At 37.8% G+C, this 12,736-nt stretch overlaps 1 protein-coding gene across 2 annotated transcripts in view; it reads right to left on the bottom strand.

Moving 5' to 3' along the window:
• Elapor2 (endosome-lysosome associated apoptosis and autophagy regulator family member 2) overlaps window positions 1–12,736 on the bottom strand; it is a 173,573-nt gene that overhangs the window by 37,250 nt on the left and 123,587 nt on the right. For both annotated transcript variants that reach the window (XM_034519483.1, XM_034519482.2), the window contains 6 exons: window positions 10,867–11,047; window positions 10,236–10,364; window positions 5,634–5,724; window positions 4,926–5,028; window positions 2,269–2,406; window positions 543–806 (listed from right to left, as the gene is read on the bottom strand). In XM_034519483.1, coding sequence (XP_034375374.1) covers window positions 543–806; window positions 2,269–2,406; window positions 4,926–5,028; window positions 5,634–5,724; window positions 10,236–10,364; window positions 10,867–11,047 — 906 coding nt within the window. The remainder of the gene's footprint in view (window positions 1–542; window positions 807–2,268; window positions 2,407–4,925; window positions 5,029–5,633; window positions 5,725–10,235; window positions 10,365–10,866; window positions 11,048–12,736) is intronic.

The raw sequence follows: 12,736 nt of genomic DNA, 5'->3' as shown, positions 1-12,736 counted from the left end.
ATGGCTGAATGTCTCTACGAAAAGTTCAGAAGAGTCAAGATTTTTTAATCAGGGATATTTTCTCAGGTAACCTCCTTATGGGAAGGTATTTTTAAAAAATATTAAAATTACCTTATGGTAAAAACCTAATGGTAAAACCATACCTAATGGTAAAAACCATTAGGCTTGTTTTTACAGACAGTAAAGCCCTCCCATTGAGCTACTCTGATCCTCCACTGGTCTGCTGTTTAGCTTAAAACGTGAAATGCTGTAGCCATGAGTACTGCTTCTGGAACACTCCTACGCCCAGCTCACAAGAGCAGGTACTCCTCCTACCTTGGAAACGCACAAGATATTGATTTTAGTATTTTTGAAAACATTCTTATTTGAACATTTTCATATTTTTGTCACTAGTAACCAGCATTTCCACGGCATAAATTCAGAGCTCATTGTAAGAGAGGAAGAAACAGGAAAGAGAATTACAAAGCATTTTCCAGTGTCAATAGCAACTCCACATGCTTCCCCCCACCCCGTGGGGAATAACTAAATAGCTACTCCCGTACCTGGGTGCTTTTACTTCCAGGCCCACACGGAATGCAAGCTTCCTTGCCATAGACCTGGTGGATGGACAGGTAGGTGTCAGCTGGACACTCTTTGCACTGGTTGGTTTCTTTCTCGATGTAGTGGCCTGGGGGGCAGGGTACACAGGATGAGCCCGACTGCTCAGAACCCAGGGCACAGGCACGACATGATGCTGCCACCCCATCAACTGCATTAGTGACTGTGATAGAATAAATCTTCACCACGTCATTGATGAAACGTCTGTTCTAGAAAGAGAGCAGAAAGAATGGCATCTGCCTTGGAGCGAAACTGCATGAGCGAGTTATCCAGTTATGTTTATGTTGACACCAACAGAACTACAGAGTTCCAGACTGACAACTTGTGAGTAACCATGGGTTACCTTCACTTCCATTCAGTAGTTTTAAATAAAAGCCCTTAAATGTTGACATTAGAAGCTGCTTTCTATAACCATGGAATTCCAGATGTGTTGTTACAGTTGACATCAGACATGTCATGACTGGCACTGACAGCTACAGACTGTATCCAAAACAATACCACAGTATCTTTATATCTCAATTTAGCTTACCCAGGCATAACTCTTAATGATACAATCTGATCCTGAAAGCCTGAAAGGGTGGAAAATCTTGGAAGGTGAGGACCTCTTTTCCTCATTCAAACACTGTGTGATACTGATAGACTCATTCTGAACCTTTCTTTCCCTCTCCAGCCCTTCACCTAAGCATTGCATTCTAATTTCAACAAGAAAAGGATGCCCAAGGAGCAAGCATGATGCTGAATCCTGCCTTTTTTCCTTCTACAGTATAGGATTAATTAAGGTCATGTTTTTGTGCACCCTAGTGCCCAATGTTACATCTGACTGCTTAATCCTCTTCTGGACCAAGAAGAAAAAACAAAGAGAAGATGGAGTTCCACTTGTGTTCACCTTCTCATCTTTGTATTCTGAATACTAAATAACAACCCCCAAAGAACAACTTGAGGTCATGCAAAATCTGGGGACTGGCTTCCCACTGAAAATCTAAACAGAAGAGAGGAAAATGTACCACACGTGCTACCACAGCAATGAGGCTATTCCCAGCAAAGATTCATCTTGTTCCCATTTTGATAAAGTCACATCTGTGGAGATACACAACAATAACATGCCTGGGGCTAGGGGTATGGTGCGGTGGCAAGGTGCTTAGTGCACAAGCATCAGGACCTGAGTTTGGCTCACAAACAAATAAAAATTATGGGATCATATTATCTTGTTTAATGGGTTTAATACTGTGTACACCTCATGGTAAACCTTTAAGGTTCTCTGTATGGAATTCATTCTATCCTCTGTACAGGTTATAGTGCTCTACACATATATCAAAATTTCATTCATTGATCTCACATCTCCATGTAGAGTTCATAACACCTATATGAAACTCATAGTACACTTACAACGGGCTTGTACTGTACCTTTAAAAGATGTATAGGCCCCAGTATACAGGTCAGAATGTGTTTCTATAGAGAGCATATCTTGCCAGCACATAGCTTGTGATGACCTCAATCAACAGAGTTCATATCGACTTGGGTAGTGTACACATTCCCTTTCAGATCTCAGTATGCTATATATGAAGCATATGATGCTTCTGTGTACAACCTTCAGTGTCTCCAGAGAAATCACTATGCTCTGAATGGAGATTACACCCAGGGGTAAAGAGTAAGAAAATGGGTGGAACTTACATCTTGGCCTTGATTTGTTCTCTGGAATGCCCATGTAAATGTAAAGGTTGCATTCTTGAAGATGACATGTGTATAAGCTTGCTTTTCTTTGGTTCCTCCCCACGACTCCACCACATTGGTGCTTTTCCTATTTATATCCTAAAACAGTAAGGAAATATTTACAAATAAAGCACAGATTCAGTATTAATACAAATATAAATCCATTACAAAGATGTACTTTTATTTGGAGAAAGCTGTGTAGGACTCATGGCATTTTCTTGCTGTACCCTACCTGTTCTAACAGTATAACTCTCAAAAATCCCATTAACATACTGTCAGCAAAATGGGAAAGAAATCCCAAGTGACTATATGTTTAAGACACACACTTAGAAAATATTATTTAGAAGGGAGAATTTCTCAAACTCCCTAGGGAAAACTTCTAGGATCCTCACTGAATAAAAGGCCTCCCATTTGGAACTTTTTTCTTCGAGAGACTCTAACAAAACCATTTACATAGAAATTCTGTTTCCCTAAATTGTACTTACTACAGGTTCATCCAAATGAAAGCTAACCAGAATGCTATCCCATGCTCATGAGTACTCTCTGGATAGGATTTGAACTCCATGAAGTTTCATTTATAAACTATTTTATTTATTATTTTCTTAGCTAAATTTAAGAAAAATAACCATGCAGATTTGAGATACTCCAACCAATATGCCATCATCAACATGACCTGAAAGCAAGTACAATAACCAATACAAACATATAATTTATTTAAAATGAAAACAAAGGTTAAGTCTGAAGTTTTAAGCCAAGCTTTCCTCTAGAATTTCTGATAAATAGCTTGTTTCTATTAGTTATTTGGGATATTGGAAACATGTTGTCATGGCCTCAAAATTTGTCTCTTTCTATAATATAGATAGAAGGATCAAAGATATTATTAAGCAATCAAATATAGATAACGGTATAGAAAAATGATTTCCACACATTAAATTAATCTTATTGCCAAATAACCAAATTATCACACTTGACACAAAAACATTAAATATTGTTCTCAGTTATAAGAAGTAAATTTTATTACCTTACTATAAACAATGTATCTTTATATGGCAAAGTGTTATTTGATATCCAACACATTGTTATTTGTGATTTAATTTGACAACTTGAAACTCCTATGATAAAACCAATCACTTAAGGACTAAAAGTGAATGTTATCAGGCTCTGCTATAAGCTACATCTCTACAGTGATTTGCAACATGTAAGCTTGGCATGTGGTACCCTAAAAAGAAGAGGACACAGCATTAAAGATGGAGAGAGGTATTAGGGGAGAATGGAAGGTGGAGACAGGAAATGGGATATGATCAAAATACATCACATATGTGTGTATGGAATTATCAAAGAATAAATTAAATGTCATTGGAACAGAATGACTGTTATGACCAGGAGGAGGGAGAGATGTCAGAATGAAATGATACTGTGCATGCTAATTTTAAGTTTTTGTATTTTTTTAAACAAAAAAAAAATGGGGGAAAAGAGGTACTGTTCGGGGTAAGGGAGGAATGGTGTAGTTAATGTCAACTATTATTAATACTCATAGAGATGACCTGACAGCAGCATAAATGGGAGGAGATGGAATCAAAGGATGGGATCACCAAAATGGTCCAGAGATGATAGGAAATAATTTCTCCAATGGTGCTGAACACAGCTTCATAGGCTGAACACGGAAAGTCACAGCAGGAGAGACCGAAGACTCATGCTTGTGAGGTAGATGGCTCTATTGAAGATCATCCATGACCTTTTGTTGCCTATATGTCAGCCTTTAGAAACCACACATAAAATGTTTAAATATTTACACATCTCAGATATCATAGAAAAAAATTCTCGCTGGGCAGTGGTGGTGCACACCTTTAACCCCAGCACTTGGGAGGCAGAGGCAGGCGGATTTCTGAGTTCAAGGCCAGCTTGGTCTACAGAGTGAGTTCCAGAACAGCCAGGGCTACACAGAGAAACCCTGTCTCAAAAAAAAAAAAGAAAAGAAAAGAAAAAGAAAAAAGAAAAAACAAAAGAAAAAAATTCTTTAAGAGTAAAAGTTCCCTAAAGACAAACTAAAAACATACCAAAGTAGAACTATAAAGTCACTATTTAATTAAAATGATAAAATTTCAGCCAACAAATATTTAAAATGTCTATGCAGTCTTGGTGTATATGAATTGCTACTTTTCTAAGCTAGGATTTAAATTAAATTAAATCACATCAAATAAGCAAATCAAATAAGCAAATTGGACATGGCCATAGTAAATTCCCTTGTCTAAATGTATTAGGATAAAATAGAAAGATTTTGCTTTCTTTCCAGAACTCTTATGTGCCCACTGTTTTCTGCTGTCCCTTGTGATATTTGCATTGCTGAATAGTTGAGTTATTAGGGTAAGCTTTTCATCAGCACAAAATAATTTTCTAAAATTGATATTCTGTGGCCTTTACCAGTCACCTGGGAACTCTCATCTTGAAGAATAAACACTTCGTTGTTGAGCCTTATTGCACAGTTCCTAGTAAATTCTTTAGGCATTTTTAAAATATGTTTTGAAAGTTCTAAGAAAGCCAAGAAAACAGCCCTTATCCCAACTTGAAAGGCAACAATAAATTGAAATGCACTATGAAATCCGCCTCCAATCACTCACCACCATGAAGTACAGAACACAGTCAGCTGAGCAGAGAGTCTCAAATACAAATGTTATCCTTCCTAGTTCAGAACCTGTGGCTCCAGTCATAGATGTTGGTGGTCTATGTGACAGATTAAAATTGCATTATCAACAATATATTCTGAATACAATTCCAAACAATTAAAATGTGCGTGCTCATTAAACTGAAAATCCAGCTCCTCTCTTCAGCTAGTCTACCTAAGAAAACACAGGTCCTTCCTTACTCAATCTGTATGTCCACACCCTTGTTCTAGAACATGATCACATGCTTGAATCCCCTGCTTCTGAAGGAAGAAAAAGTCTCATACTAGGAAGTCTCAACATAGGGGACTAACGGCAAAGACATATATGAATGTGTTACATACTAATTACAGATAGAACTGAGATTAAACAACAAAATACACTCCTGCAAATCACTTAGACTAAGTCTCTGTGTTAAAGACCAAAGCATCATAGTTATTACAGGTTTGGCTGTAAATCTGCTAAAATATTTCAGCTTTTTCTAAGGACCATACCTGACTAACACTTTTAGGTTCTAATTCCATAGACATTCCAAATGATACCATGTATCATTCTCTGGCATGCTGTTGCTTACTTGATAATAAGAACACACCCTATGGAGCCTGTCTGACTTCCCTATTTCTGTAGAGGTGAAGATTTGCATACAAAGGAATCATCTTCTCTTACTTAAATCCTGGGATGTGCAAATTTAAGATGAGATAGTCATTGTCAGAGCCTCCAGCTCCACTCCGGATGTGATCTCCAGCCACCTCCCAGCCTGAAAATGATAAAAGACATATTAGTAAAATTTTCATTAATTAATGACAAAACACGTTACAAATAAGTCAACATAAAAAGCCAAATACAGATTTATGCCCAGAAAAAAAATCCCATATTTTAAAATATCAATTGTAGACTGGATACACAAGTGTACTTCCAGATATCAATAAAGACATTCTGACCATACCACTTTGCATACAAGATAATGTGAGACATGGCGAGAATTTTTTTTTCTCAGTGAAACATGGCTTTTCAAACGGAAACAAATGGTCTTTATCCATTCTGACACACGAAGATGAAACATTACCACTCTGCTGATAGCCAATGAAAAACTGAAACTTCAAATTACTTATTAAAGATTTGGGATCGGGAGTTCTTTTCAGTTTACTGTATTATTTTCCAATTTAACTTTTACTAAATGCCAGTAAGCATGGTAGGCATGTGGTAACAGATAGATCTCCTTCCCTGAGGAGTAGGAAATTTGAGGCATACACATGCTAACAAGTGTCAAGTGACAGTTTTATGCAGAGGAAGTCACACGAGGCATGTCCTCTGCACAGGAACAATCAATACACCACAAGCCAAGATGAGCACTTTAAAGTGAGCAAAGCTGATGTATGCACATATCGCATCAAGCAAGCTCATTAGCTAATACCTTAGCATTGATACATCTGCAAATATTATCTACTACTTTGAGAGATGTAACACAGGCATTAATATCAGTACTAGGTTGGCAATTTTCAAATATAATAATTTATTTAAAACTTAGTATTGGAGTGCACACCAAGAAAGCATAGTAAAAATAATGTGTACTCATTATTATTAACAAATTATTATTATAAAATGTTGATAGCTCTGCTGCCTAAAGGCTCCCATGATTGAAAACAAAGAAAAGCAGCTATCAGTTTCTAATTTAGGAGGTGAGTAACCATGGAACCCTGTGCCACAGAGAGAGCAGAGTATGGTTAATAGGAGAACAATTTGGGTTTAGAAGACAGGTATATGACAGGGGTAGCAAGGACCAAGACAGCCCATGTTGAACAATCAGATGCCAAGAAACCAAAGACTGGTGCTGTATTTCTAAGAACACCTCTTTGAATCTATGAGTAGCATGAAGAATGTGAAAGAAAGCCGAGGAAAAGGCAGTAAGTGACTGTGTGTAGGGGTGACTATGCTTCAGGGAAAAGCCTTGCCTCACATGCTTCAGTATTGACCAATACAGAATCCAATGACTTCCCCCAATTTTTGTCTTTGTTGGCTAAGAAATACAATTTTTTTCACTTATCATTATCTTTGATTTTTTTTAGTGACATCACAAACATTTCTCCATTACAAATCATTCTATATTCCACATCTAATTTTATTTATGTATTTGTTCAAGGATTGTTTTCTTCTGCTTTTCTTTCTTAATAGAAACATTAAAATTAACATCTTTGTGTACAACTTCCTTCTTCATATTACATTGTCTCATTGGTATAGATCCCCATAAACAGTATTACTGAGTCAGAAGAATAGGAAAACTTTCGGGAATGGCATTTTCAAATCTCTTTCAATATAGTTTCCATATAATAAAGACACACAGAGTATTTCATTCTATCATGTTACCTTATACATGTAAGCAATATTCTATTGCTGGAAAATTAGATTATTTCCATTTGTATTTTTGTAAATAATGTCCAATGAATCTATTCATGAACAATCAACTTGTCTCCAACTTTTAATTTCTCACAGGCAAAATATCAATATACAAAAATTGACTCTTATCCCTAATATATAACATCATCAAATTCAGACTTGAAGAATATAAAAACACTTCCACCGTGTATCCAAGCCATTGTGGACACACCCACTTTGACTCTCCAGCAAAGAGGGTGATTCCTTCCTAAGGCAGGCTGGCTGCCCATGCTTTTCCATCTGACCCGGTTGTGTGCAGTTCATTACAAAATGGCACAGAGACTCCAGGTCACAAAAACACATACCTCTCTGTACCTTTGCATTTTTATTTTACATTACTGCTCTAAGGGTAATTTTAAAATATAGCCTGTGAATAAATTGATAGTGAGTAAATCAAGTATTGATATGAGAGCTAGAGTCTTCTATATTTGTCCCTGATAGTCTGTACTAGTGAGCAAACACACACACACACACACACACACACACACACACACACACACGTACTAGGCCTTCTGTAGATTCATCCAACATGCTTGCTTTTGCAGTCTTAATTTCCTAATTGATCTTAAATTTCTGACTTCAAACTCCATCATAAGACACATTTTAGGGTTATCAACTCTCATAGAAAGATAATTATTGTAGTGTTTCCTGAAGTGGAAATTTCTGGTTTCTTTGGAGACTCAGTTGTGTCATGTGATGTTTTTGGAAACTGTCTTTTGAGAGGATGTTGTGCTGAAGCAGACACATTGGAGGATGTTTTGCTAAGAACAGACATGTGCTGTTTTTCTGCAGACAGCCTGGGAAAAGGGCATGTGATGTTTTCATAGAGCCCATACTTGAGAAAACACATGATGTTTGGGAGGGATATAAATACAGCCCAATGGACAGTAGTACTGGGACACCTTGCCACTCCTTGCTGGTCTTCTTTTGTCATGACTTCATACAGAGAAACTGTTCTGATGGCTTCTTGTTGCTTCTGTGGACTCAGGCTGATTGGCAAAGCCTGGCAGTGTCTTCTGGATCAACCTGTCATTGCTGATTTGTGAATGGTGTTTGCAAATGGGTCAAGCTACCACTGCTGATTCGTGTGACTTGAATTGCTGATATCCTGACAATGCAGATAGGATTTGCTCCAAAGAACTATTTCTAAACAGGTCGACATCCTCCTCTGTTCTATTAACCTTTCCTTTCCACTACCTCGAGTGGGTGGTGAGCTAGACGGAATGTTAAAGTATTTTTATTAAAAGTAGGATTTGAAAAATTGAAGCCCACAGTTTCCTCTTGCCTTGGGGGATAAATTCCTTAAGGTGGTATTATTGGTAAATAAAGAACACTTCATATTTAATATACATCAGATCTTGGTCTTTCGCTCATCTGTTGACACAAAATTATTCAAGCCTCCATTGTTTTCTGTTGATCTCTCTACTCACATGAACATTTCATATCCTATGTCCCAAATCTGTTTTGGAGAGATACTGATTCAAAACATGCAATTTTTAAACTGTTGATGTAAACCTAGGAACAAGGATCAAATATAAGACGGAGAAAAGTAAGCTGATAAAAATGATGGTGGGCTGATAAAGGATGGACCCCATTGTTTACTCTTGTTATCTGGAATACGGGCTAGTGTCAGATTTCAAAGTCAATATGACCAACAAGGAGTGTTGAAAGAATGTTGGCGGCTGTCCTAGAGAACTCTGCTACATTTACAAGTTTTCAGAAAGTGAAATTTAATGGAATCTTAAGAACATAGCCAGGGACCTCACTAAAAATGGGAATTTGAAATTTTTAACCCTTTACCATACATGACCCAGTACTGAGCAAGACCAAAAGGATTTAGTAACTTACTACTCCTTAAAACACCAAATGATATAAGATGCTGTCACCCTCCTTGGGGGCATCTCTTCTGGTGTCTGTGACTTTAATGTGAAGTTCAATATCTATTTAAAAGGTGACTACATAAAATGTAAGGTTAATACAGAAGCCTGTTCACCTCCAACCCCCCATGCACACATCTATCCTCGGGAGATAAACTCTGAGACCCACAGTGGAGACACCAAGCCCTACCATTTTATATCTTTTCTCACTTAGCACTTACCACCATTTAATTTCTGCCATTTTGAGGTGTGAGAGTAATGCAGGCATAGAAGTCGTTTTTTCTTCTTCACAGATTAATGGCTAAAAGCTTTTCCTTACCACAGACTTTAGCAACTTCAGTGTACAATTTATGTTCTCTCTTGACTGAGTTGAGAACTTTTGCATTTTCAGCTAAAAGGGTAGAAGGGAGGGAGGAGCAAGGGCTTGGTGGGTTCCCTTTGGCATGTTTCTTTGTGGTATGAGATTATTATTGTGAGAGTTATTTGAACACAGATATTGTAAAATCTGAGCACTGGATCTAAACATCAAGATGGCTACTAAGTCGCTAATGGCCAGGAAGCAGATGTAACCATACAGAGGGATAATTCACATCCTAAGCTGGAAAGGAAAAAAAAATGGAATGAGGTTTTGTTAGCTACTTAGAACACTCGGCCATTTAAAACTTTAAGTATTTGTCTCTGTGATTTGCTAATTGGTATTTACAAACTGCTATTGACGATAGAAAGCTGAAACTAAAGGAAGTGAAGCCACGGAAAGGGGAGAAGCACCGTGGTTGTGATTACTCTAGGAAAGGCATCTGATTTGATTGCTTGATTTTTATATAAGGGCTGAAAGATGAGCACACAGCCAAGGAAGACAAAGTTCCTCACAAACAAGTCCGGTATTATCTCAAAAGCTAAGTCTAAAGACGAATGGTGTCTTCACTGCCACAACCGTGAACACAGAGTCCAGACTCACCATTCATTCCGTCGCACTTGGAATTCCCAACATTGAAGCAGGAAGTTTTCATGTTGGCAGGGAGGACGTTCCACCACTTATATTCAAACCCAAGCGCTGGCTCTGTTCCGGCCGGACACGACTTGCATTCTGCGAAACAGGAGTGAGGATACAGTAGCATTAGACTGCATCTAGACAGCTTCCTCTGGGCCAAGCAACTCTACCCTGAAGTTTCCAGACAAATGTGTTTCAAAACAGATCTGAAATTTGTTTCCAGATACAGTACGGATGCACGGGTACATATCTGGTGGATTTGTCTGTACGCTTCTTTACATACTATGCTCACCTTGGCAAACGAGTGATTATCCATGGTTACCCAATAGGATACGGTTGTTTTTCAAAGAATAATTCAATACATTATTGTTAAAGAAGATGGCCGTACACACAAAATGCCAGTAAGACTGTTCTCATCAGATGGGAGATAAGTCACCATGGTCTCAAAGTCCCATTATGAATATTTCTCAATACTTCTTCATCTCAACGAAGTAAGAAATGTGTCTTCTAAAGACTTTTCAAAAAAGCATTCAAGAACAAGACCACAAGTCTATCTGGAATGTTTTACTGAATGTGCAATTCATGATAGACACCCTACCCTTTGTTCCATCTGAAAACGTCCAGGGAGGGCAGGGATGGCAAGAAGAAGATCCATTGTTATAGAATCCTGGGTTGCAAGGGGGACAATCCTTCTTCTCTCCAGAAGGGGGCAGCCTAATAGCATCTGTGAGATCCTCCCTGCAGATTTTCGGCTCTATCCACTTGTACATTATCTGTGTCTGAGGAAAAAAAAGGGGGGGGGGGGCTTTTAAAATTAAAATTGAAAGTAAATAATGTAATATCATGTAATATTTTTACAATAAACATGCTAAGTTGACAAGCTAAAGAATTACAAACAGCGGAGAACAGAAGAGAGGGCTGAGAGAATCTGAAACAGTGACAATGAGAGAAAAAGGTAACTTTCATTAATACAATATGGAGAAAAAATAGGTAGGAAAATAACCATTACATGTGTATGTGTGTGTATGCATGTGTGTATACATTCATATGAACATATGAAGATGTCTTTCGTAATGACTATCCACCTTCTTTGTGTGTGTGTGTGTGTGTGTGTGTGTGTGTATGTGTGTGTATGCATGTGTGTATACATTCATATGAACATATGAAGATGTCTTTCGTAATGACGATCCACCTTCTTTGTGTGTGTGTGTGTGTGTGTGTGTGTGTGTGTGTGTGTGTGTGTAGAGAAGGAGGGAGGGAATAGGACCTGCAGGATATGGTTCTTTCTTTCCACCTTGTGGGTCTGGGAGTGGGTGCTTTGTCGTGGTAAGTGACTTTACTAAATGAGCCATCTCTCTCGTGACACCAGGTTATTTTTTAGAAAAAGAGCTTCTCACTGAACCTAAGCTTGTAGATTTCAGCTAGACTGGCTAGTCAGCCAGTCCGAGGCGTCCTCCTGTCTTTACTACCCTAGTTCTGGGAATACAGGAGCAGACTACTACACTCATTTTTTAGTGTGAGTTCTAGAAACCAAGCTTGTGTTTTCATGCTTGTGTGGCAAGCACTGTACTGAGCGAGCCAGCTCCCTAGTCCCTGGAAACAATCATTGCACTAGCTTTTAACCTAAGTCATAAGTACCCTCACAATACAGACAACATGCTTCATATCATGAATCCCTCCTTAAAATGTAAACAACTAACATACGCTCACCTCTGAACACATACATACATATGAATAACAGTGTATGTGTATATATCAGTATGTATATATATCAACATATATATATATATTTATATATATATATATATACAGACTGAGCAGGTTATATCTAGAGATATATATGTATATACATTTACATAAACAGATAATGAAAAAAGGCTGTGAATTCGAGTATGAGCAAGGACAGGTATTGAGAAAGTTTGGAGAGAGGAAAGGGAAGGGATAAATGTTTAATTATTTTATGATCTTAAAAATAAAAGCAAACAAATGTGTTCCCTGAGTCGGCTCACTTCCGTGTGTAGCTAATGACTTCAAGGCAGTGAGTCCTGCTTGCTTACTGGTTCCCTCCACTGCTTCCTTCCTTTTCTCCAGCCATAGCCTTTCTTACCACACTTTGCATAGAGTAATCATCAAAGAAAAATATTATTTTTTTAAAAGAATAGATAAAACTTTATGTGCACTCCTAACGATTCATAATATTAGTAATTCCTGAGTCTTTTTCAATAATAAGAATTGTGGCGAGACTATTCTTTCCAGAAGCTTCTATGGCCTTCTCTATGTGCTCTGAGCATCAGGACATACACACCCCTTGCTCTCCATGAGAGCATCAATTACATCCTTCTTGTTGTCCCACTCCTCACAAAAGAGAACACAGAAAAATGTGGTAACTCAGCTACATCCCCAAAGCTGGCCATGCTAAAATTAGTTATTCTCACTTACAAAGCAGAATAACAGATAGATTAGCTGTC

The sequence above is a fragment of the Arvicanthis niloticus genome, chromosome 15 (genome assembly GCF_011762505.2).
Source record: "Arvicanthis niloticus isolate mArvNil1 chromosome 15, mArvNil1.pat.X, whole genome shotgun sequence".
Taxonomy (NCBI): Eukaryota; Metazoa; Chordata; class Mammalia; order Rodentia; family Muridae; genus Arvicanthis; species Arvicanthis niloticus.
The sequence above is the reverse complement of the archived record's forward strand: the minus strand, read 5'-3'. Positions and strand labels throughout refer to the sequence as shown.